The 23,400-nt window shown below is 40.4% G+C and overlaps 1 protein-coding gene across 2 annotated transcripts; it reads right to left on the bottom strand.

Moving 5' to 3' along the window:
• Positions 1-281: 281 nt before the first annotated feature.
• On the bottom strand, positions 282-14,818 carry CEP15 (centrosomal protein 15). Of its 2 annotated transcripts, none has more exons than XM_082321214.1 (5): positions 14,750-14,818; positions 13,050-13,131; positions 12,189-12,312; positions 7,380-7,454; positions 282-4,654 (listed from the first exon to the last, which is right to left on the bottom strand). In XM_082321214.1, exons 2-5 carry the CDS (start codon positions 13,100-13,102, stop codon positions 4,511-4,513), a joined length of 396 nt encoding a protein of 131 aa, XP_082177340.1. In that variant the 5' UTR covers positions 13,103-13,131; positions 14,750-14,818; the 3' UTR covers positions 282-4,510. The 2 variants fall into 2 exon arrangements, with proteins under 2 accessions (XP_082177340.1, XP_082177341.1); XM_082321215.1 differs by lacking the exon at positions 14,750-14,818 and adding an exon at positions 14,276-14,442.
• Positions 14,819-23,400: the final 8,582 nt, after the last annotated feature.

The following is a 23,400-nucleotide window of genomic DNA, read 5'->3' as shown; positions in this document are numbered from 1 at the left end:
AGTTGATCTGGGATTCGTTACATTTGGATTTTTCAGCAATAAACTTCCAAGATTCTAATCTTCACTCAGCAGATTAATATTTCAGAGCGGTGTCAAACTGAGGAAAATAAACACCATACCTAAGCGAAGTATTTATCCCTGGCATACTCACTGTCCACACGCTTGGCTACAGCAGGCGCCAGCTTACATCCAACTCGTACACGCAACATAACGCTGAAATCCAAGAGGCAGTGACTACAGGATCAAAGCTTTATTTCAACTGTAACACAGTATATCCATGGATTATAATCCTCGAGCAAACAGAATATTACAGTAATGAAGACCTTAGCATTACAAATATGTTAAAACAGCTTGCATTTGGGATGATATTTAGGGTCAAGTTGTATCTGAACACAACTATTAAAATATTATGAAAACTACCATTATGGAGTAAATAATGTTTTCTTTCAGATGCAACCTCTAAAAGTATATTCCATTTCAAATTTGGTTTTCCTGTTTTTCAGTACCAACAAGCTCAAACTGAGCATCTACATCCCCGACCTATGTGAATGAAAAAGACAGGAATGAAGAACTATAAGCTCAGCCTAAAATCTAGCTCCCAACTTCTATGAAAACACAACCCTATGGTATCGAGAGGATACCATAGTAAGTGTCAAATATCACGCGTCTAAACCCTCTTATTATTTCATATGTACTCTCACATGAAATTAATAGGCTCGAGAAAGATTCTGCAGAGTAAGAAATGTCTTATCCTAGGGAAAACTAACATGCCTTCTGCTACTGCCCCCACAGCCAGAATAACTGAGAAAGTAAGACGCTCGGGAATGTGACGGTAGAGGTGACAAGATGGGTGAACAGGCTGTGCTCCTGGGTTCGTACAGTAGTTACTCATCTGTGCATAAACCCAAAAAAGGATGATTAATTATTTCTTCTTGTAAGATACTCAAAGATTAACTTACAAACAGGCAAAACCTTTGGTTTTCCTTACTGCTCTTCTCTCAATTGCTTTCTCCTACCCACCAGAAAAGCACAAGAAGCAACAGGCTCTTAGGACCATTGCCGTTTACGTATACATATATTTTAGCGCAAAAGGGTGAGCAGCAAGTCAAGAATGCAGAGTAACAGGTTATGTTCTGAGGGGAAAAAAAGCATTTAGCCAAGATGGGTAGGAAATTACATAAGATATATATATATATAAAATGTAATATATATCATATATTTTATATTTTTATATATATAAAAGCTTGGCATAAGATTGAGTATAACTACACAGAGTCAATATTTTTGAAGTAACAGCCTTGACTTGGTGAAGAACACTCGTTCAAGATCTCATTTAAAGCCGCTATTAAACCATATCGTTATCAATCAGTTTGGGGGATTTTTTTTTTTTTTTTCTAAACACACTTAAGTTTAACTAACATTTGCTTTCTCAAATTTGTATCTATAGAAAGGCTAGTGGCGACCTAGCTCAGCCACAGAAAATTAAACTGTGCACTCAACAAATTTAAGAGGAGATACCATAGAATCGCGTTCCCTGCCACCGCTTGCCCTGAGGTCTGAGCCAGACCAGGAACCACTGGCTCCTGTACCTTACCGGCCGCGCCGCGTGCCGCCCTGCCCCTGCTGCCGTGCTCTCGCACACTCACGTGCAATTGCGTCTGTTTATATCAGACCACAGGCCAACGTGAAGGCTCTTGTCTCTGACAGCCGTCACCTATACACATTCCTCCTTTAAACGTTTCTCTTCGTTTTGTCCTTTTCTGGACATATGCCTATATAGTTTTCCATGCACTAGTTGTCCTATCGCTCCTAAAGCTATGCTGCAGGAAAAAAAGTCATTTCCTTCTTCGAAAAGAAGATAATTTCATTTTAATCTTAATCTCTTTGCCCAATTACACCACCAACAACAAAATAATCAGAAACTTAGTATCTGGGCAGTTAACTGCAGCACAAAAACTACCCTAGCACTTGCAGGTGCCTTTCCCAGCACGCTACAAAATCCGCGCCCGTCCGGCGCCGTGCCCTCCTAGTCCACACGCTTCGCTTTCCTTCCACGGGCAATCAAAAGGGGCAAGGAGATAGTGAGCATCTGCATTGTGCCCCAGTGTTTAGGCGGAGTCCAAAGAGATAAAGACCCGGATTATTCACACGTATAAAGTACTTAGGGGCCCAGATTTCAGTTTAAGTGATTTCCCTTTGGATGCAAAGACCAGGATGAATCCTAGTCTTTGTTAGCAACTAACTGCTCACCCATCCCTTCATTCTGGGCATCGTGTGTAATAGCTCTTCCCTTCTTGTCTGCTCAACTGGTTCTAATTATTTGCTTTTTAAATGTGAGCTCTACAATTCGAAGATCGATACACATTCCCGCTAAATCAGATTGAGAACCACATTGTGATCTTACAGAAGAAAATATTACCAAGTTGTCTTTGTGACAGAACACTGAGTAGGTATAAAATTGCCATGGTCTTTATGCCAGGGTTTTTTTTAAGCTCTCTGCTTGTAAGATGAAAGCCTAATTTGATATTTTTGTAGTTATATAACAGTTCTAATATTTTGTGACATTTTGTATTGTGACACTATAGATGAAATTGTCATCGGACTGACACCCTTTACTGTTTATTCCTTAATTACAACTGTTAACAACACTGCAGAGAAGCGTGCTAATCTGCCATCACATATTATGAAAACAACGTTATTGTTACAAACACCAACACCCACTCAACAGGATATTTCTAAGATGGCAGTTTCTGTAAAAACTTATCAGTTTAATGGACACTTCAATAGAAAAAGTTTTAAATGAACTCAATATTCCCGTTGAAAACATACACCAATTTTATATCGCAGCTGAAGTTCTTATTTTATTGTGTCAGTGATTCTTCAGCTAATTTAAATTCAGGCAAAACCGAGTGCCTAAGTTCACGGAGAACAGCGTCTGCAGATGTTGGTCCTTACAGACTACCCAGACTTCCTACGGTTTTCAGCTCCAAGTTCGTTCTCTAGTTCTGCCTAGACCATAAACTCCCCATGAACAGCTCACCAGTGAGTAACTTACCTATGTTTAACTAACTAAACGAACACAAGATTTTTAGTGCACAGATCCAAAGCAGTCAGGACATTTATGAGAAATGTTGCTGAAAAGTACCTCAGTTTCAATAAAAGTCATTAGAACATCCCTACTATTAAACAAAATTATATCTCTATGTAGCATGGCAATGCATAGATCAGTTCACTAGCAGCCTAGCAAAATTTGTAATCATTCCATTTTCATATCCTCAGACACCGACAGAGGTAAAATTTTTTTCTCCTACTTTCAAGTCGGGGGTGGAAGTATGTCGTTGTGTACGAGATTAAATTTTAACAGTATATTGACTCAAGTCCAGGTTTTAATTTTAAAGAAAGATTTTTTATTTCCAGGCTTCCTTTGCTTAGGAAGGATTAAATTTCTGCAGGCCAAGTCACACACCTGGAAGGATCTTCCACCGAACTGATACTTTAAAAAGCACTGCACTAGAGCAGTGAAATTTCATACCAAGTTGGCCCACTGTACAATCAAAACTCACTGATACTGCACCTCTGTAGCGGAAGCTGAGGAGCTGTTCAGTGGCTGAAAACGAAAATATTATCTCCTCAGCCTCTATATATGCTTGGTTCTTGGACAGCCACTGCCAGCTACCTTTCAGTTTGCTTCTTTCAAACTTTTCATGCCTAAGCAGAAGTTCTCACTTGTAGATTATGTCAACATAAAGAAAATAGCATTAAGAGCAGCCTAGAAATAGCAAAAAAATAGAGATTTGTTTACTTTTTCTTGTCTTTACCCGCCCATTAGAGAGGAAATACAAAGTAGGAGCAGGAGGCTGGGAAAAGCAGCAGTGGTTACTGGAGTGAGGTGCAGAAGCAATGAAAGTGGCAATGACAAAAATCAGGAGTGAGGTGTAGAAGCAATGGAAGTGGCAATGACAAAAATCAGGGAAAGCAAGGTGTGGAAATTCAAGGTATTCCTTCTACAACTGCTCTCATGAAGGTTTTTACACAGATTGCTGGTGCTAAACCAAGGCTACTCTGCCTGCTGCAAACAGCCTGCCTTTCCTGCTAACGGTAAATTCCTCCTTTCTCCCTCATCCACAGAGAGACATACAGCACAGATGACTGCAGTGAAGAAAGATAATGCATGAATCTGTCTTTACTTATCGCACTTTTATGTAGAAGCAGAGGATTAAAAATAACCTAAAACTCTTCTCATACTGAAAAAGCAATTGCCTTGGTGGGTTCCTATACACCAGTGTTTCTCACTTTTGATCCTAAGAGCCCCTTTGAGGGTTGCTTCTCTAATACAGAATAAAAAGAAAGATTTGTACACAATGCGACAATAGAAGCAAATTATCCGGTATATTTAATTTTCATTTAAATGATTTACTTTACAATTTAATGACATGATATTCTGTTGCCTGATCGGGATGATCTTGTCTGCTGAAGTCATAAATTACAAACCAAAATGAAACTAGAGTGTTTATTTTTGTGAATCTTCTTCTGGGTAGCTTATGTTCTGTTTTGCAGTTTTCATTTTCTTAAAACCAATAGGAACTTCTGCTCTTCCTAAAAGAAACTGTTCCCACTTGGGAAGAGATTCTTTTATTGATGCCCAATAGAGAGTCTGAGAAAGATATAAGAAAAAATAAACTTAATTTCAAAATCTGTGTCAGCCTGTTTAAAAACAATATAGATATGCAATGCGTTATTAAATCTTGCCTTATGAGTTAAGCAATTCAGAAAAGAACAACTTACTTACACAAGAAATTTCAAATCTCTTGTACGATACAAAATACCAGCCTGGAAAGATTTCATTCTGCAGCATGAACTGTGAAGTGACTGAATGTGCCCTCTTGCGGTAAGCAACAGACTAGTTTAGACCCTCACAGTACCTTTAGCAAAATATTTTCTGTGATAATAAACTTTTCCAAAAGCAGCTTTTATGTTTAAGTACATATGATAGCAGCATTTAAATTTGAAGTGGAAAAAAATTGTTTAATGTTGTAAATGAAAAATGCTATGTAAATTGGTTATCCTAGAAAAGTTTGCAGTAATGTCGTTCAAAATATTTGAGTAAAATTTTAGATGTGATAAATCACTGATGAAGTAATCGGCTCCAGTATTTGGATCACAAATGAAAAAAAAAAAAAAAAAAAAGCTGTATACTTATCCTGTGGTCTAGGAAAACCACTATGGGTTATCTAACCCTTTCTCTGCATTACCCTGTGCTACTGGGTAATATATTTAACTTCTGTTTTATCTGTGGAATGGACATACCATTCATTGGTTTTGTGTTGGTATCCTAAGGATAACTTTGTTGTTTGTAGGATTTTGAAGAAAATTTTAAGCGCCATGTATAATTTTTTTTACACAAAATACTGTGATCACAGAGCTGTATTAAACCAACACTTTAATCCATCCACCAATGTAAGTGTAAGTATTTTTAGACACTGATATCTATTCAGAAAAAAGTAATTTTGTAGTAGAAAACATTTATGGTACATATGTATTGAGCCTTTTTTCTTTACTTGTTTAAGTATATAACGTGGAAGAAGCGTACCACAAAACTGAACATCTCCCTGCAGAGTATTAGATTCCTGGCTAATCATTTTGATCCTTACATGTAACTCAGATATAACTATGGCTCTTGCAGATTTACAAAAATATTTTCTTCAACAGATTTACTCAAAGAATCTTTTTTGACAAGCATATGTGCTGTCACACAAAACTACTCCGACTTAGCAAGCTGGGGATCCATTATAGCCATAACTTTCAAAGTATATTAATACAGACACATATATGGCTGAGTGAAATATGCTCAGAAGTGTTTTGGAACAAAGCACGCACAAGAATTTTGTACCATGAAAGAAAGTTTTCTTTTCCCACTATTTATAGCTCTCTTCTTCAGAAGTATAAAAAAGGCTGAGATAGGATCTTCTCCTTCAAATAGTAACTCTGTTCTCTCTAAAATTCAACCGCTGCTGCAGAGCGCAGACATCTCTGCAGCCATAAGCAATTGCTCTGCATTCTCCAATTTGTGCAGACTTTGGTCTACATCCCACAAGCAGCTTAACACCTAACACAGGACAGAGGGAGCAACAGTCCAAAACTGATCCAAACAACTCTAGAGGTGCCTTGAAAGTCCTCTAGGAGTCCAAAACTACTGCTGAACAGAGTCAAAATAGGTTCAATATTAGTAGCTTGGCATCTTAGCATCATTCAAGATGTACAGGTATCCAGGTAAAAATGTATCCTTTTGCCTAAAATCCCTAACAAAACCAAACAAACCAACCAACCAGACACTGAATGGGCATACTCAGTGTGCATCCTGTCACAGCGACAGGAGTAGGCTATTTACAAAATGCAATGACAGACAAAAACTTTTAACAGTAACCAGAACAAGAAGTGATGCCTCTCATTTAAGTAATAGCCTAAGCATTACAACACTTGCCCAGCAGGTGTGAAACTAATGTACAATACACTTCTCTTCACAGGCTGACAGTGCTAAAATCTATACCTTTCCCCTCTTTGACAGTGCCCTAGCACACAAACTAGTGCGGGACACTGCACGCTACTGTGTCTGTGGAAACTAAGCCACCATACAGCAAAGAACCCACAGATCACTGGTGCAAGAAACACAAGCGGGAATCTGACTCGGTGGCCTTGTGGTTAAGATGTTTAGTTTGCATCAGGAAGAGCTGTGCTCCAATTCCTGTTCCCAGGGCTGTTCCTGTTCTCATCGTCCATTCATCACTGGGTAATACTGATAAAACAGTCTTGAGACTAATTAACTAAACTTGTTACGTTGTATCGGGATAATATTTAGTTCTCAGATAACTTGCTGTTCAAAATCTTTAAATAATGTTTTAGGGACTACAGGTTGAGAAGTAAAAATCGAGTGTTCCTGCTGTAGCAGTACTTTTCATAAGCTCCCATACAACCCTAAAATAACAGAGAAGTGAAAATTTCTCTGTTCGTGCTGATAAACTGTTGACCCTGAAATGTGGGCTGAAAATGGGCTGACCATATAAACCAAACTAAATAGCTCTGACATAATAAACACAATAATCTTCTGATATTCACAATACTCATTTTTATATTTGACTTCATTTTAAATAGAAGCTTGTATAGATCTGAAAGCTGCTAAATATTTCCACCAGAATGCCCCAGAATCTAGGGACCTTGCCCCAGAATTTAGGTTCAGCTTGCTACACAGTACACAGGCCTTTGGCTATACCAGTCACTGGATTTTAAAATCAATTATTTTCACTTTAAGAACACGCTTCAGGGGGGAAAAAAGCAAAATATTTGGTAAACAGCAAATGAAAAGACAGAGTTCTAGGACTTACTTCTAACTTAACAGTATCGGGATGTGGAAGTAAATACACTCTTTCTTGCAGCTTTTTTTCTGCTGCTTCTATATCCTAAAACACAGGCAAAGTACATTTTAAAAACAAACATTGGGAATATTAAAAGGAAAATGCACACTCACATAAAGACATTTAATTAAATGAACTTGTTACAGCTAAACAGCATTCAAAGAATAACACTGAAGTTCAAACCTTTCTGTTTGGTCATTCTGAAATCCAACTTGTACTAGTAAGACTAACATCCCACAGTTTCTAAACATGTTTGCTGTACCTTTTTGAGACAAGAATAAATCTCATTACCACATAAGACTGTTGCTGTAAAACACCATTATTCTTCCTGGACACTAGGGTAAATTACAGTTAAATTCTGTTCTGTAAAACTTAAGAAAATAGAGGGGAACAGAATGGTTTTCTCTGTGCTGCATGAAGACTGACGTATGTATTCTAGCTACTGTAACTGTAAAGTAACTAGGCAAATTATGTGCAAGATCTTTACTCCTCAAGACAAAGATGACTTGCTAATATGCATGCATAACATGTGCACAAAAATGTAGAGCTGCAGCAAGCTGTTCACCAGACAAACTTGGATGACAATGCACCTCACATAGCTTGCTTACAAAAAAAATCAGTATTTGGGTTTCTGCTTGTCCAGTGGATGTGTACTGGATTCGCAAAGGCCTAAATAAATTTTTAAAAAAAGAAACCATCAAAAAACAACAGCAACAAACAAATCAAAACATCCCCCCAAACTAACCGCCCTCCCCCTTTAAAGTTCTGACCCATTCTTGTGGGCTTGGTTCCATACCCAAACATTGAAGAGATTGAGTGGTGGGCAGATGAAGAGAGACAGAAAGGGACGTGGGAGTGGGGTGTGAAGAAGCCAAAGCTGAACAGAGTGGAGGGGGAAAGAAAGTATAGCAGATGGCAGAGTTGGGAGCAGAGAGCGGGTGTGAAGAGTACAACAGAAAAACTAAATGAGAGAGGAAATTCCCCAAAGGGACTTCCCAAATATTCACCACCACTGCCGCTGAAAAGAAGAGTGAGATTCTGGAGGAGCATAGCCACAAGAGAGACCAAACATGATTACTCGTATTGAATAATAGCCAATCTGAATACATCAATAAGTAAACAGTGCTCGACTCAAGTTTAGTTTGGAAAATATGACTCAAATTCAGCAGAGTATGATTAATAAAAGCAAAAAACAGCCTTACTGTTCGCTGAAGTTCAACTCAGTGATACAGATACACTCAGTTCATTCAATTTACAGTGTTCATCTTATTAATTCCTTTTACAGCATGACTGCATTCTCTTGTACAAACCAATTCCAAGCAAAACTGTTCTCCCTTTTCTACAGCAAAGTGCATACCCTTGTAGGAAGCTAAAGGATGTCTGAGAAAGAGCAAACTAAGTCTCAGATTTATCCAAATCCTTGGAAGCAGCAAGTGGCTGCCCCTTTTCACGTGAGAAAAGACTAACGGGATAAAGATATAAGGGGGGAATATGGGCAAAGATGGAAGCCATTTGAAGTCACAATGTCAAAATAACAGAGGACAACACAGGCTTAACTAACCTAAGAAAGGAATTTCTCTGCTGCCTGTACTTAGAACAGATGCACCACAAATCGCACCAAATGAAGCTCATATCAGTATGGCTCAGACCAAGTCTGGAGAAGTTATTGCCATACTGAAAAGAAGGATCAATCAGTAATGTTCACTTCATATTCTTCCATAGGATTTTCCTCCTTTCTGATTCCTTCTTCCTAATTCCTGCAGGAATTTTCACAGGAAGGAAGAATATCAGTCAAGATCATTATTTCTTTATATACTCAGCTAAGTCATTGGAATGTTTACAGTGATAGGAAATGAGTGTCTTTCAGGCAAGAAAGAAGACAGCAGTTGTGCATATATGTTTAGCAGAGAAGGTCACTTTGGCATAGCCTAGATATTAGATGTGTCTTTTCGTTGCTCATTCTAGTTTGTATGTTGTGCAGTCTATTGTCATTCAGAATACTGATTTAATGACAGACAGTGAAAGAAATTTTTGCTGGAAGGTGTAGTATGCTTTAGAAAATAACTGGAACTACTAAAAGATTAGGCGGCACTTCTCGTGTGTCTATACAACTAGTAAGCTTTGTAGGAAAAAGAAATCCTCGTCATCAATACAAAAATAAATACGTCAGCAGTGTAAACTTCTTTGGAAAAAAAGAGCAAATCTAATATGTCAGAGTGCTGAAAAAAGAGAACATCTTACAATGCTTCCCCTAAACCCCCAAGTACTGGAACAAAAACAATTCAAGACCCTTCCCCAGAGGTAAAATGGAATGCATGACACATGCATCACTTTTAGGGGACCAAATTCAGCTGTCACTTATATTGATATCAGTCTGGCAGAATCCCACTTAAATAATTCCAGAATTACATGCCTGTGAAGGAAAGCAAATTTCATCTAAATTACCTTCCCAACACTACAGCATATTCCTCATTTTCTATTTCATGTTATAAGCTGTTGCACAGTAATACATATTTCTAAACACAAGAAATATTACTGACAAACAAATGTCATGAATTAGATTATAAATACTAGTCTAATTTCTGCTTCTATTACGACAACATTATATAAGTAGCAAATGATACAGATTTCCCTAGTCTGCAGTCTCCCTCTAAAGACATCAAGGAAAATACTATGATAATTATGTTAAAATGCTGCACAAGTGCTTAAATTGTCAAAATTTCAATTAAAAAAAAATATTTAGTTCCTTGCTTCCTACTGATTAGTAAATAAATTAATTTTGAAATGCTTTCCTGTGCATAAATATCAACTAGCACAGAGAAAGAAAAATGTCTTTTGCTATGATCACATACTGAAAACAACCGATTTTGCTTACATGCAGAAAAACAGAAATGCAAATAAAAAAATAACACTTCATCATGTCCATGTATTTTTGAGTAGGCCAAATCAACAACTCTCCACATGGTAACTGTGAAATGTACAGTGCCTGGTATCAGGAACAATATTCTGAAGCTGGCACATTAATCAGTCTTGTTTTCAAGCTTCTCATATATTATTCTGCATAGATTTTTTTTTTTTTTCCTGTTTTCTTCTGTTACCAGAAAGCATCTGCAGGAGTGCATGCCTGTTAAAACTAGTATAAAATTAATAGATTTAAACTGATTTATGCTACTTTATCCTGCAACAGAATTTGTTTTGATACATATGTTTTTGCTTTTTTTCCCCGTACAAACACCAACATTTTTGACACTTGAAAGGAACAATTTTGAGGATGTGACAGAAGATGGCAAATATCTGTTTAACTGCAAAAATATTTACACTCTGTATATGTCTGAGCTATTGTTAACATTTCCAATACAACAAGCTTTCGGCATGCAGAAATATACCCTGCCTTTATTATGTTTGCCTGTATTTGTTAACTGAGAACGCATTTAAAACACAAATAATGTATAAAAAACTATATTTATGAAATAAAAATCTATTCTAAAATGCATAAGGAAAATGGGAGTCATAACGGCTGAAATTACTAAATCAATGGAGCATGAATTATGGAAAAAATAAACAAACCATCCACCTCTCCCCAGCCTCCCTCTGAAGCACCTACACTCGTCTGTACCCACTACAGAAGCGTTTGATTGCCCCAGCCCAGAATGCACCAGTTTACCAGAGCCCAAGTTGAAAAATCTTCCTTGTCACAGAATAGTTAAGAAGGCAGCCCTGATTAACTGTTCTGCCTTGTCTGCCACTCCCTAAACATAGCTTCCATTTAAATACAGAGAGGGTCTGCAATAGAATTATACCCACTCGAAATGTGAACATTTTAAATCTTGACCAGCCTCTGCATGAAAAAAACAAAAAATTTTTGGTGACAAATTAATCTTGTAATCTTCTAGAGTAAAACTTGTTGTTTCAGTAAACACAATACATGCAATATGGACCCTTAATAAGTAGGAGTTTAAAGAAAATGCACAAGAGGTATCGTTTTCTGCTGTTTCCCGAACAACAGACAAACATTTTTCAAATGCATGCTCATGTCAGTGGTCAAGTGCAATCTCTTCAAACTCCTAAGCTAGGGGTTCCAGAAGAGGTTTTAGCATTCCAGTCCCTGACATCAAACCTAGATCTTTTTAATTGCCCATTCTCAAACGTCTGCCGAACTTACCTAGGAAACACAAATCTTACCTAAATATGACAACAGGTATGTAGAACAGCTATTAACATTATTAATAGTATCACCACTAGGAAGAGCTAGAAATACCAAACACTGCTTTTACAGACTTGCAAGTAAGATTCTTGAAGTCATTCTACACCTCTTTAAAGAAAAACATTAAACCGAGAACTTCTTCCACAACTTCACACAACCATAGTGGGAGAATAGTTCTTACCCTGGACTAAAAGCATTGCAGGCTGGTCAGCCCCTATTTCCAAACATGCCCCTCTATGTTGAATCAAAGTGTAAAGGCGCTGTGAGTCTTGTCAGATTAAGTTCTCTTAGGCAGACATGTAATGGCACGTGTTGCATCTCTACACGTACTTAAAAAAAAAAAAATAGCAGCAGCTGCCACCACGAGGCTCATATAAGAAGGGCATGGGAAATAGGTAGTGATGCCATCAGATAATAAAGACTTGTCATTTAATACTTTTGGTCAAGTTCCAGAAGAGGGAACTGTATATAGGAGATTCCAAATGATAACTATAGAGCAAACACTTTTCTTTTAATTCTCTAAGCTACATAACCATGACATTTCAATGCGGTTCCTGGTAGTTGCAGAAACTTACATTTAAAAGTGCTGCATTCCTTTTATGAGCTGCATCAGCTGCTTGAGTTTGCCATGTCTTTTTAGTCTTTTTGTCTCCTAGATAAGTCTCCATCTGCTGTAGCAGCTCTGATCTCTGAGACAGTCTACAAAGGAAAACATTTTGCTAAGTGGGTAGAACATTTTGCTCAGGAGCTAGAAAATAACCTTTTTACCTTACCCAGTTTTCTCAAAACTATGGGGCTAATTAAGCCGGCTGTAGGGTGGGTGTGCTGGGGGAGGGAAAAGGTACAGGCAGACACCACCTGCTGTGCTTGTATGAAGCTAGAATGTTGCAACCAGCAGTCCTCATATGCTAAGGTGCTTAAAAGCGCTGAATCTCCCAGAACAGGAAAGACAGGGTGGGTTGGGGTGACTCGATCGGTACTACTCTTGCTCATTGGCAAGTACTAGTTGTTATAAGAAAAGCAGATTTTTCTGAATCATTACTGTATTTGCTTCACAAGCTGAGTTTACAGGGCAACAAAGAAGCAATTCTATAATTGAGGCGTAGAGTGAGAGAATCCAATTACCTTCCCGAAATAGGAATTTAACGGTGACAGGAGGTTAACAATGGAGATCTTAAAACAGTACCACCATTGGAAGTAAAAAAACCTCATCAACCTAAATACCCTTAACGGCCATCAGGGATGCTAATTCCAATAGTTCATGAAGGAAGAGTGCCACCTCCTGGAACACCAACCCCTTGCTGAAATACCACTGTGCTCTGTACAAGAGCTCAGATTCCCTGTTCACAGGACGGTCATGTGCAGCGAGGGAGGTCTCTCAAGACCACAACACAAACCGCTGTGAGGCAGGCCACGCTGCTGAAACAATTACTTACATCTCTTCATGTCTTCTAGCAAGGTGAACCTCCTGAGCCAAATAGGATGACATTTTCAGCTGTTTGCCCCAGTTTTGTTACTCTATTAAAAGAAAAACAAGTGAAATTAAAATCTTCCAAAGACATACGTGAACATACTTTTCTGTATTAAACAATTCTGTGTTAAAAAGTTGCACGCATGACATTTATATATCAGCTATCTACACAAAACCTGCTTATAAATTTTAATATTCACTACAAGACACTGTTACATTATGCTTTGAATACATGCGCACTACCAATGTTCACAATGTATTTTAGGAAAATCTTTAGTGTATGCTAATAATTTATGAGAGAACTAAAATTTGGCTTTCAAGTTTCAGATTTAGCATTAAGTTTTCTCAAGTTTCAGATGCTTAAAACCGCACATGCAAACTATGCGCTTGCATAATTTGTGTATTAATGTTTAGTGATCTCTGGCTTTTGTCACATTACTCCGAGTTATACTTGTAAATATCATTTATAACTACCTCTCACAGATACAGTGCCCTGTTCATAGGAATCTATGTTTGGGTACAGGCATGATTAAACTAAATAAGCTACTAAACCAGTTTCATTTTCGAGTGCTTGAAAAATTAAGTCAAAACTTCTTGAGCTCAGCTCTTCAGTACTGTAACACAGTACATGATGGGATACACAGCTTAAATTGTTTACATCTTACTGGTTTTTTTTTTTTTTTGAGATATGGAGATCAAGCGCCCACTGCATGCAAATCAAGACCCTACAGCACTTTTCAGAAGGCTGAACGTGTTTTCACCTCAGAGGTGACTGCATTGTTGTCATGTAAGTAAAACTAAAGCAAATAAAAGAATCTATCACGCTGACAACGTGGAAGGGTGGGAGAATTAAAAGATCTCATCAAGACACGAGAATATTAGGAAAGGCCTCCTCTCTGTCAAGAGATTCACAAGTAACTTTGAAGCAAGTTATTTACGTGTGCACTCTAACTTCAGCAGAGGCCATTTTCTAGGGATGCATGTATCACCACGCTCTGAAAAATACTTCTGTGCAACCGGCCTAGTGCTAATGCTTCGCCTTTGTTTAATAAGGAGCACATCCCTGCTGTGCTCTTCCCCCCGCCGGGGAACGTGATGCTGTTGGCGAGGGCAGGCGAGACCTCCGCTATCAGGCAACGCCTTTACTGGCGACGGGAGAAACTGAGGCACGGGGAGGGCAAACGCACGCACCTCTTTTCTTTAGGGGAGCCTAGCTCACAAACAGCAGCAACAAACAAGCACCCACGGCGAGCAGCCTCCGCCCGCAGCACCACGGGGCAACGGCTTCGCACGTAGCTTCCCTGGGCGGCCGCCAAGGCGTGAGGCAAGACGGGCTGGGCCGCCGCAGGCAAGCCGCCGCCGGCAGCCCCTCCTGTCTCGCCAGAGGCCCGCGGGAGGCCCGGCGGGCCGAGGGGCGGCGGAGGGACGGGCGCGCCCCCCCAGGCCGGCAGCCCGGGAAAGGGCGGGAAGGCAGCGGCCGCAGGGGGAGCGCACACGGCCGGCGGCGGCGCGCGCGAAGGGGCACGCAGGAGCCGCCCTTAGCCCTACCATTGATAACGGGTGTGGGGGGGAGGATCTCCGAGCCCTCCGGAATGTACCATTCTGTAGGACGGAGGGAGGAGAAGGCAGGAAAGAAAAATACACAAATACGCGGACCTCGTTTACCTTCAGCCTCGCCGGCTTCGAAAAGGGAAGCAACCACCCACCATGATCTCCACGACGCCTTAACCTTACCCGCCCCCCCCCCCCGCTGCCATGGAGACGGCCGGAAAGGTGGAGCCTGGCTGTAGGCGCTGATTGGCCCCGTCGCGCCCGGGTAGGCGGGATCAGGTGAGGTCGGGATCTGCCTTCGCCACTGGGATTGGAGGAGCGAGGGGACGCAGCGCCCAATCATTGCCGGCGGCGGCCGGAGGGCGGTCTCGAGCGGCGACCGTTACGCCTGAGGGAGAGCCCCGCCGGCGGCTGTGGCGGGCAGCGGCGGGCAGCGGGGCGGGCGGGGGCGCGGCGGGGGGCGGCAGCGTTCCGGGCGCTGACCGCAGTGGGATCCATCGCTGGAACCGCCCCTCTCCCCTACGCACACGCGGGCGAGATTTGGCAATAGTTTGGACAAACTTTTTTGGGCTTTGCAGCCCAAACCCAGGGAGGAAGAGCGAAGGGACTCGGCGTGACGCGGGGCCGTTGCTGAGGGTTAGGTTGGCTGTTCTCGCTCCCTCCGGAGCCCGCTCGTCCCGACGCCGCCATGTTCTCTAGTGAGGTCGACCTACAGTTGGAGGCAGGTGTTGCCTTCCTGCACAAGGCGCAGCGTTACGCCTTTGGCACGGGCAGCGTGCGGCGAACGCCAGCCGGATTCTCCACACGCGTTTCCAAACCCCGTGGTGTGATCTTGCCCTCTGTGTGTCTGAGAGCAGAATTTCTTCCAGGCCTCAAAGCTGAAGAGTTACTGAGGCTGACTCAAATCCTTTATATTAAAATTTTTATCAAAATGTGCTTTAAAAAAGGCACGATCTACTTTTTTGTCAGTTTTGTTCTTTGCAGAAAACATAAACCAAACAATTCTAAGCCAAATACAGCTGAAAGTTCATTTTTTCTTCATTTTCTTCATTGTTGCCTGATAGATTTAGGCACACTTGCAGCTGCAGGTGATTTCTAAAAGCTGCTCTGAAAGATCTTGTCTTCCCTCTTTCCTTTCTAAACCTTCTCTGATCCTAGCGTTTTGAGACACCTCATCACAAGCCTTACTGCTGATCAGAAGTTTTTTCTCGTGATTCTTCAGCTCTTTATTTTTTCCATTTTTTCCATTCTCTGATCTTGTATTTCTGCAACAAACTTGCATTAATTCACTTTATGACATATAATTAAGTAGAAATTCTTTAATGTACTTGTCAACTTACCCCTGCTTATTGCAGCAGTCAGGATAAATAGTACTTAAAGCCTTTTTTTTTTTTTTTTACCGTTGTGATTTAAAGACAAGACTTTCCAATAAATGATAGGGAGAAATAGGAGCCTGTCCTCATTTCTAATGGTGTGAAAAGCTAATGGTTACGGTCTCACTAAATTTAACGGAAAGCCTAAGTGGTTTGCATATTCTACTTTGAGCTACGCCAGTTGTCTGTAATGGCAGTGATCGTTCTTTCTTGTAGCGTTTAATGAATTTCAGAAAGAATAGAGACAAATTGAAGTTTGGTTTACATAAACCATTATATATGCCATTTGTGGAGAGAATGCAAAGAACATTTTAGTTAAGCTACAGATACTATCAATTGTTCAGTGTTGCGGAAACAGAGACAGGATGGAAACCATAATTTCTTAATGACTACTTTATGTGACAGTGGATGAAACACTCCGTAAGTTCATAGCTAATGAGCTATAAACGCTGCATTCCCTTTTTCGGTATTAATGTTCTTTTTTCATTAGAAGAGCAACCTAACCTAGATCAGTTCCCAACTTGTCAAGAATATAAGCTTTAAACTTAATTAAAGAAGAAGAAAAGAAGAAAGCAGCAGGCTGTTTTGAGTAGGTGGTTCCTTGTATCTGCAAAGCACCCGCAATGACGTCAGGGTCGTTGCAGAGAGAGGGCTTTAGAGACAGGGTCACTTACATGGGCAAGGCATTCTGTCCCCTGTCTTAATGCACTGTCACCTAATTGTAGCGCGCTATAGATCGTTACGTCGTCCATCTCCCCCCCCCCCCGCCGCAGTTTCCAGTTACACCGTGCATCTTACAGAAAAAAATATTTAAAAGTTTTATATGTGTGTGTCCTCATTAAATACTTCCATCTTTGTGTGAATTTACTGTTAGATCACTGGTATAAAAATTTGAAAAACTCTATTTACTGTCCAGTTGTGCCAATATGACCGAGTGTACGCTTTAACACCAGACTAGGCTCTCTGTCGCTTGGTCGCAGTCTGCAGTAGAAGTAAGTGCTACGCACGAGATCGCGTACTCCGTGAGTGCCTAAATACGGATTAAGGACTTACTGTTAGCACTGAAACGTGGGCGTTGTGACCCCAGGTTTTTCTTAACCCTGCAATTTGGTTTTAGTCTGAAAATTCAGGGGAAAAGGGGTTTTCTGAGCGAGATGGGTAAATTGTAACACTAGGTGGCACTTAGACACAGCTAACAAGGACTTTGAAGGCTTGCAACACGCAAAAACAGTCAAACACATTCTGTTCTAACATGCAGTTAATTATATCCTCAAAATGATGTCTTGGATTGATATTACTAAACAAACATGTATAAAATGTAATTACAGGCAAGTGAAATAAATACTGTAGGCTTATAATTGCAAGATATGTTTTTTTCTTGTAATATGCTACACACCTGTGCATAGTTTATATAGCTACTATTTTATTTTGTCATTTTTACTAACATTTAGAAAGGCGCGATTTAGCTTTATGTACTTTTATTTACTGGTACCAATTTTTGCCATATGTCAGTTTTGAAAAAATGGAACGTTTTTATCTATTGGGATTTTAAACCAGGAGTATTTCAAAGGAAAAAACAATAAGAAAGGAGGTTTTTTTATACAAAACCACTTCAAAACTTTTTTTTTTAAATACATATATTTTAGATTTTTCCTAATTGCTTTGCTTTCCTCTTCTTTCTTTACTTGCCTTTTAGGGGTACACCTCTATTGTGATAGTAGCTTACTACTTGGAGGTCCAAAGTCTATCTGTTCATGAACATTTCTTCCATGATACCATTGGTAAAATATACCAGGCCTGCGGGACGGTCCGAGAGCCGTGAAACCCCGTCAGGGCAGCTCGTGGCCGTCGCCTTGGGTTCTGGCGGCTTTTCCTAGCAACTGCAGACATGGGCAGCAGCGTTTCAGTCAACTGCACAAGCCCTGGGCGAAGCCGCTTTAAGTTAGAACAAGCTCCAATGGCAAAGGCGTGCAAGGAAACGTCCTCCCAGTGCAGGAGCAAGCTCATAAAGCGTCGAACCTAGAAAGCGCAAAAATGGACTTCTAGTTCCTCTTTCTCCTCCCATTCCGGTGTTCAGGGAGTTGCTCCCACCCTTACTGTCGGCAGGTCCCGTACCATTCTCTGTTCGGAGAAACAGGTTGTTGTCCTCTCCGTGGTAGTAAGACTAGAGCCGAGATGAAGCTCATAAATGGTAGGACACCCCACCAACACGCTCCTATATTCGTATTTTGCTGTTTGGCGGCTAAAGATGCGTATTTGGCGTGGGAAAGACTGGTACGCGTGCGGAAGTCACACTTTGTTGAAAGAAAATTGCCAACACGTTACTGTATGCTTAGGCAAGCTAATGCGAACAACCTGTGCGTGCCGGTTGGAATTGCCCGCAGGCATCAGGAGACCTGGTTCAGGTCAACCAGAACCCAAACAACAGACCAGGATGGGCGGCGCACCCGTCGGCCGGTGCAAAAATAGTTGCCCAAACTAGAGGCGGTTGGGTCGAGTTCAGAGCAGGAGTTGGAAGACCTGTTGGCAGGGGCACGGAGGTGGTGGAACTCCGGCTGGTTTGTGCGCCTGTGAAAGCGCGGTATAAAACTGTGGATCAGGCCAGGCCGAACTCTGTCCAACATCAAGGAAAAAAATAATGGTTGTGGTAGAAGGACACGAGGAAGAGAGTATTTTCTTTGTGCTTCAAGTAGAGATAAAAACCTGGTAAACAGGACAAAGCTAAGAAAATCAGTGTTCAGATGAAAATTATTTGTTTGTTGTTGTTTTTTTTTTTTTTTTTAAAAAAGATCCTTTTAGGTTCTGGAACAGTCTTTCCAGATAGTAGTAGATATAGCTGTGAAACATAAACGAGCCTAGACAATACTTGAGACAGTTTACTGATACACCCATTCAGTACCATCAAGGGGATGCATGCCCTAACAGGTGCTTTCCATCAGTAGTTTCTATGGCATAGCTACTTCTTTTTGAAGATTTCAAGAAAATAGTTTGGCCCTTGAGTAATAACATTAAGCCTTCTCTTCAAAAACAAAAAAACAACTACAGGCCTTGCCTGACTTTAACAGAAGTACAGGTAGTAGAATGCTTCACAAGTAATTATAAAAACTATTTACAGTAATTAGCTTGAATCTAATTGCTTCTCAGCATGCTAGGACAGTAAATTACAGCTTTATTTCAAACAACTCCTGTTGTCTGTTTTCCCTAAACGGAACAGGGGAAACCCACTAAAAACAAACACTTGGAGAACCACCATCCTCGGTTGCTGTTTGCAGTACGTCAGACGGGGACGCTTAGCTTTGGTCTGACCAGCAGCGCCTCACTCACCCGCGCCGGCTGCGTCTTCCTTCCCCTGCGCACCGAGAACGTCCTCCTCCTGAGAGCAGCGAGAGGATGCACGCGAACAGGAGGGACAGAGATACACCTTTTGGCTCTTAAGTGAGAGAGTCACCTCAGCTGATTTATCCAGGAGAAGGCTGATTTTCCTAGGCTCCTTCCCTGGTCAGTGCAGAGAGATAAGCTCGCTTTGACGGTGATGCAGAGGACGAGGCAGAGCATTTGGAGCTGCTCTGAAGGGCGCTCGCTTTGACGGTGATGCAGAGGACGAGGCAGAGCATTTGGAGCTGCTCTGAAGGGCCAGAGGTGTCTTTCTCCATGGGCTGTATAGGGAGCTTTGAGAAGCTGGCTTCCTCGGATTGGTGCCTATAATTACGTACCTGATCAGCGTCCGATCATCGGCTTCAAAAGCAGCCGTGGCTTATGCTGTCACACCCTAGTGGGGGTTCACTGGGCCTCCTCGAGACCGGTCGTGCCTGCTACGCGGACAGAAAGCCTGTCGGCTTTGGGCTGATTTGAGGTTCCTATTTGAAACCGTAGCAAGTTTACTGAGGAGCAAGTCAGTGCCTGCCAATGTCCACACAGGCACTGCTGGTTATCTAAACAGTCTTCCAACTGCTTTCCCCCACCGCTTTGAACGGACTGGACTGTTTAACTTTGTGTCCGCTCTTGCTCTGGGATGGTGATAGACACCATCTTCAGTTTTAGTCCGTTTGCACGGGGCGTACAAGTCAGCCTATAACTTTTGTCCACTGTAAGGAAGTAATGCTATTGCCATCTGGTCTTACATTAAAATTGTCTTATTCTGTAACGATGATACATCTACAGAAGCAAAAAGTACTTTGAATTTTAATATATGCATTTATGTGACTGTCAAGATGCCTGATATTAATAGCTTGACTTTTACTGTAAGCAGAGGTAGAAGAAATAACACCACCTTCACAGTTCTCACACAGTTTTCCTATGAGCTGAGTTCTCAGCCCATAGTTTCTGTCTCTGGTTTTAGCCATGCAAACCTGAGCAGGGGTGTTCTATTTTTTATTTCAGTTTAGATTTTGAATGCTTTTATTATGAGTTTCTTCAATCCCTGAGAGAAATTAGAGAGGCAACAATGCTTCTCTTATTGTATAACACCAACATTTATTGACAATAAAAACAACTGAACTTGCACAAGAAGCCAGTTTGTAATAAACCCTTTTACCAGGTTGTTCTTATGAAGGTTGAGCTTTTCATTTTTTACAAAAATCCCATTCTTTTTAAAGAAAGGCCAGTCAGTCTTTTTAGAAAGATTTAATAAATGACTTTTCCCCCCTTACCAAATTTAGTCTTTTGTTGAATTGTTTCAGTTCCTATTAAAGCTTCACAAAAATGTACCTTCTATTATATTTCTTCTAATAGGTTTCTCAGCCTTATGACTATAATAAATTTGTCAGTCTAGCTTCACTGAACACTGGACTTGAAAATCCTACCACAACAGATTATAACTATAACAATTTCTAAACCTTTTCAAGAAGTTTCACCCTTTCTTTCAACACATTTTATGTACTCAGCAATTCAGTGAAAATAACCTTTCGGAGTCATTCTTTAAACTCTCTTTCTTGGTGATAGCACAGTCGAGCCATTTGATCAGTCAGTCAGAAAACCCGAGTTCTGTTCCTGTCCCTGCCGGGGTGGATTCAGAGTCTGAACCAACTCGCTTAAAGCCAATGTTTTCTTAAGTGTTCATCCAGAGGAAATGACCAACTTGACCCATATAGGGCCTGATTTTCAGAGTAGCTGAGTGCTCAGAACTGCAATTTAAATCATTTTGAGTGGTGCCCTTAGCACTGCTGAAAAAAAAAAAAGGTCTAATGGCATCTCGTTAGGTAACCAGAAATGAAGACCCTCAGAAGTAGCTTTTAGAGCAGATTTTAAAAGATATACAAATATCTTTTTTCGCCCAATCTCTTTCCTCTATTTTGCTTCTAAGAAATTCAGTTGTTGGTTTTGTTTTGTTTTTTTAAGGAAAGAAATTACATTTTTTTAGAAACACAAAATACTGTTTTGATAAACAATTCTATTCAGGACATGTTTTAAAGTTTGAATGAACGAATGAATGGAAACAGACTGTAACAACAACTTTAGAACATTAATAACCATACTAAAAGCAGAGAAGCAAGCGGCATGATCACATAAATCTAAGAAGAGCAAACAGACTCTTAATATCTCAAGCCCTGTGTCATAAAATGAATCAACTTTGCTTTATAACACTATGTAAAGAATAAATAGCAATGCATCATATTTGCTTTGTATGGATGAATGGGAAGCAGAGGCAGGCAAGGGTTATCTAAGTAATAAAAGCATAATTAATGATACTTCCAAGGGACACAAATAGTCTGCACTCATCCCAAATTACAGCCCATACTCTATCCTTCAGTTTAAACTCCCTTCTCAGGTTTACCCATAGTCAGCAAACGGAGGAGAAGATGAACCACCTCACCCTGCTTTCCTTCTGAGAGAATTGTTTAGCTGAGCTCCTTGCAAGCCCGTTATGGGTCATTATACTTATTTGACCAGCTGTGATCGTTATGGGGTGTTTCTGGTCACCTGAGTTCAAGAAAAATGAAGAGATATAGAAAAAGCTTTTAGGATGATCAAGATAGTGGAGCGAGCTTGTTTTGTGAGGAGAGATTAAAATGTTTGGCTTATTTATCAGAACAAAAGCAGAAAGAGTATCTGATTGTTTTCTACTAATACGTGAGTAGTGTTAACATCAGAGAAAAAAAGCTTTTCAAAGCTTCTATCTTCAAAAAGATAGAGCTAGCAGAAGTACAAATGGATGTAATGAATAAACCTTCTCTTGAGCAGAGAAGTTTGAGGAAAGTCCTTAAGCATTGGACAAGTGAACTTCTAGGACAGCCTCCTAGACAGAATAGAGGGGGAGGGAGAGCAAGAAAATGAATTCATTTTAACAAAAACCTTCATCGGTTTGTGACTGGGAATCTGAGACATGGCTTTTTGCACGACTTCCAGAGGGAAGCCGGACTTGCAGAGCCTTTCCAATGGCAAGTCTTTCGTAGCAACCATGGTTTGCTGAGCAGTGCTGGTGGAATTCCAGAGTCGCATCACCAGCATCAATATTGTAATCAGCTACTCATCGTCTTTGAGAGAAAACTTGGAAATTAAAGCTCCAAGTCGCCTGCTGCTCTATGCCTCTGGCTATGAATAGTATTGCAGAGGGAAAATCGGCAATAAACCTCGTAATGCAGAACTTCTGCAGGCTGCTTGGCTTTGCCTGCCAAGCCAGCCTGCTTGCAGTTGACACCAATGCTATGTAGGTGTGTAGAGTATTGCTGCACCATTCAGGCATTGAAAGGAGAATATTTTTAACAAAATATCTCCGTCTTGTGAAGATCTTTCTGTCTGCGTAGGCTTCCTAATGTAAACTGCTATTTGCTGTGATCTCACTATGAGCTTTATATTACAAAGTCCTACATGACATTATTTGCAGTTGGCTGTTTGTCTGAACCTATTTCATAGCCTAAGGCACAGAAAGGCAGGTGAATTTAAATTTAACTAACTTTCAAGTTGGTTTTCAAATGCTGTCAGTTTAAAATATTAAAATAACAGCAAGTTCTAACAACATTCTCAGATTTTCTTGCCCAATTGACTGTCTTTGGCTTTACCGAACAGGGCTCTGTTTGTGATCAGAGTTATGGGCAGCACTATACAGTCCAGGCTTTAAAGTAACTAACTGGGTAAAAATGTCACTACTGCCATTGATGTGAAAAGGGTCAGCGCTTGGTTTTATGTCGTTTATGTTTTGGCTTAGCAATAATGTAGTAAAGGAGATTTTCTTTGGAAAGATGAAGCAGTAAGTTCAGTAAGAAATGTGAGAAAATAAATACATTCCAAGGAATGAGAAAATTACTTTCCTTAGGGAGTATCATTTATTTTCTTCATTAAACCATATCACAGAAGGATATCAGTTGATGGTTAGCTCTTCAATTTCTGAAAACAGATATGACTGGCACAGGCTGTAGAGCTACAGCAGTTTATATCAGTTTTTTAAAAGCATGT

The sequence above is a fragment of the Platalea leucorodia genome (genome assembly GCF_965183815.1).
Source record: "Platalea leucorodia genome assembly, chromosome: 9".
NCBI classification, from domain to species: domain Eukaryota; kingdom Metazoa; phylum Chordata; class Aves; order Pelecaniformes; family Threskiornithidae; genus Platalea; species Platalea leucorodia.
This window is presented reverse-complemented; position numbering and strand designations above follow the sequence as displayed.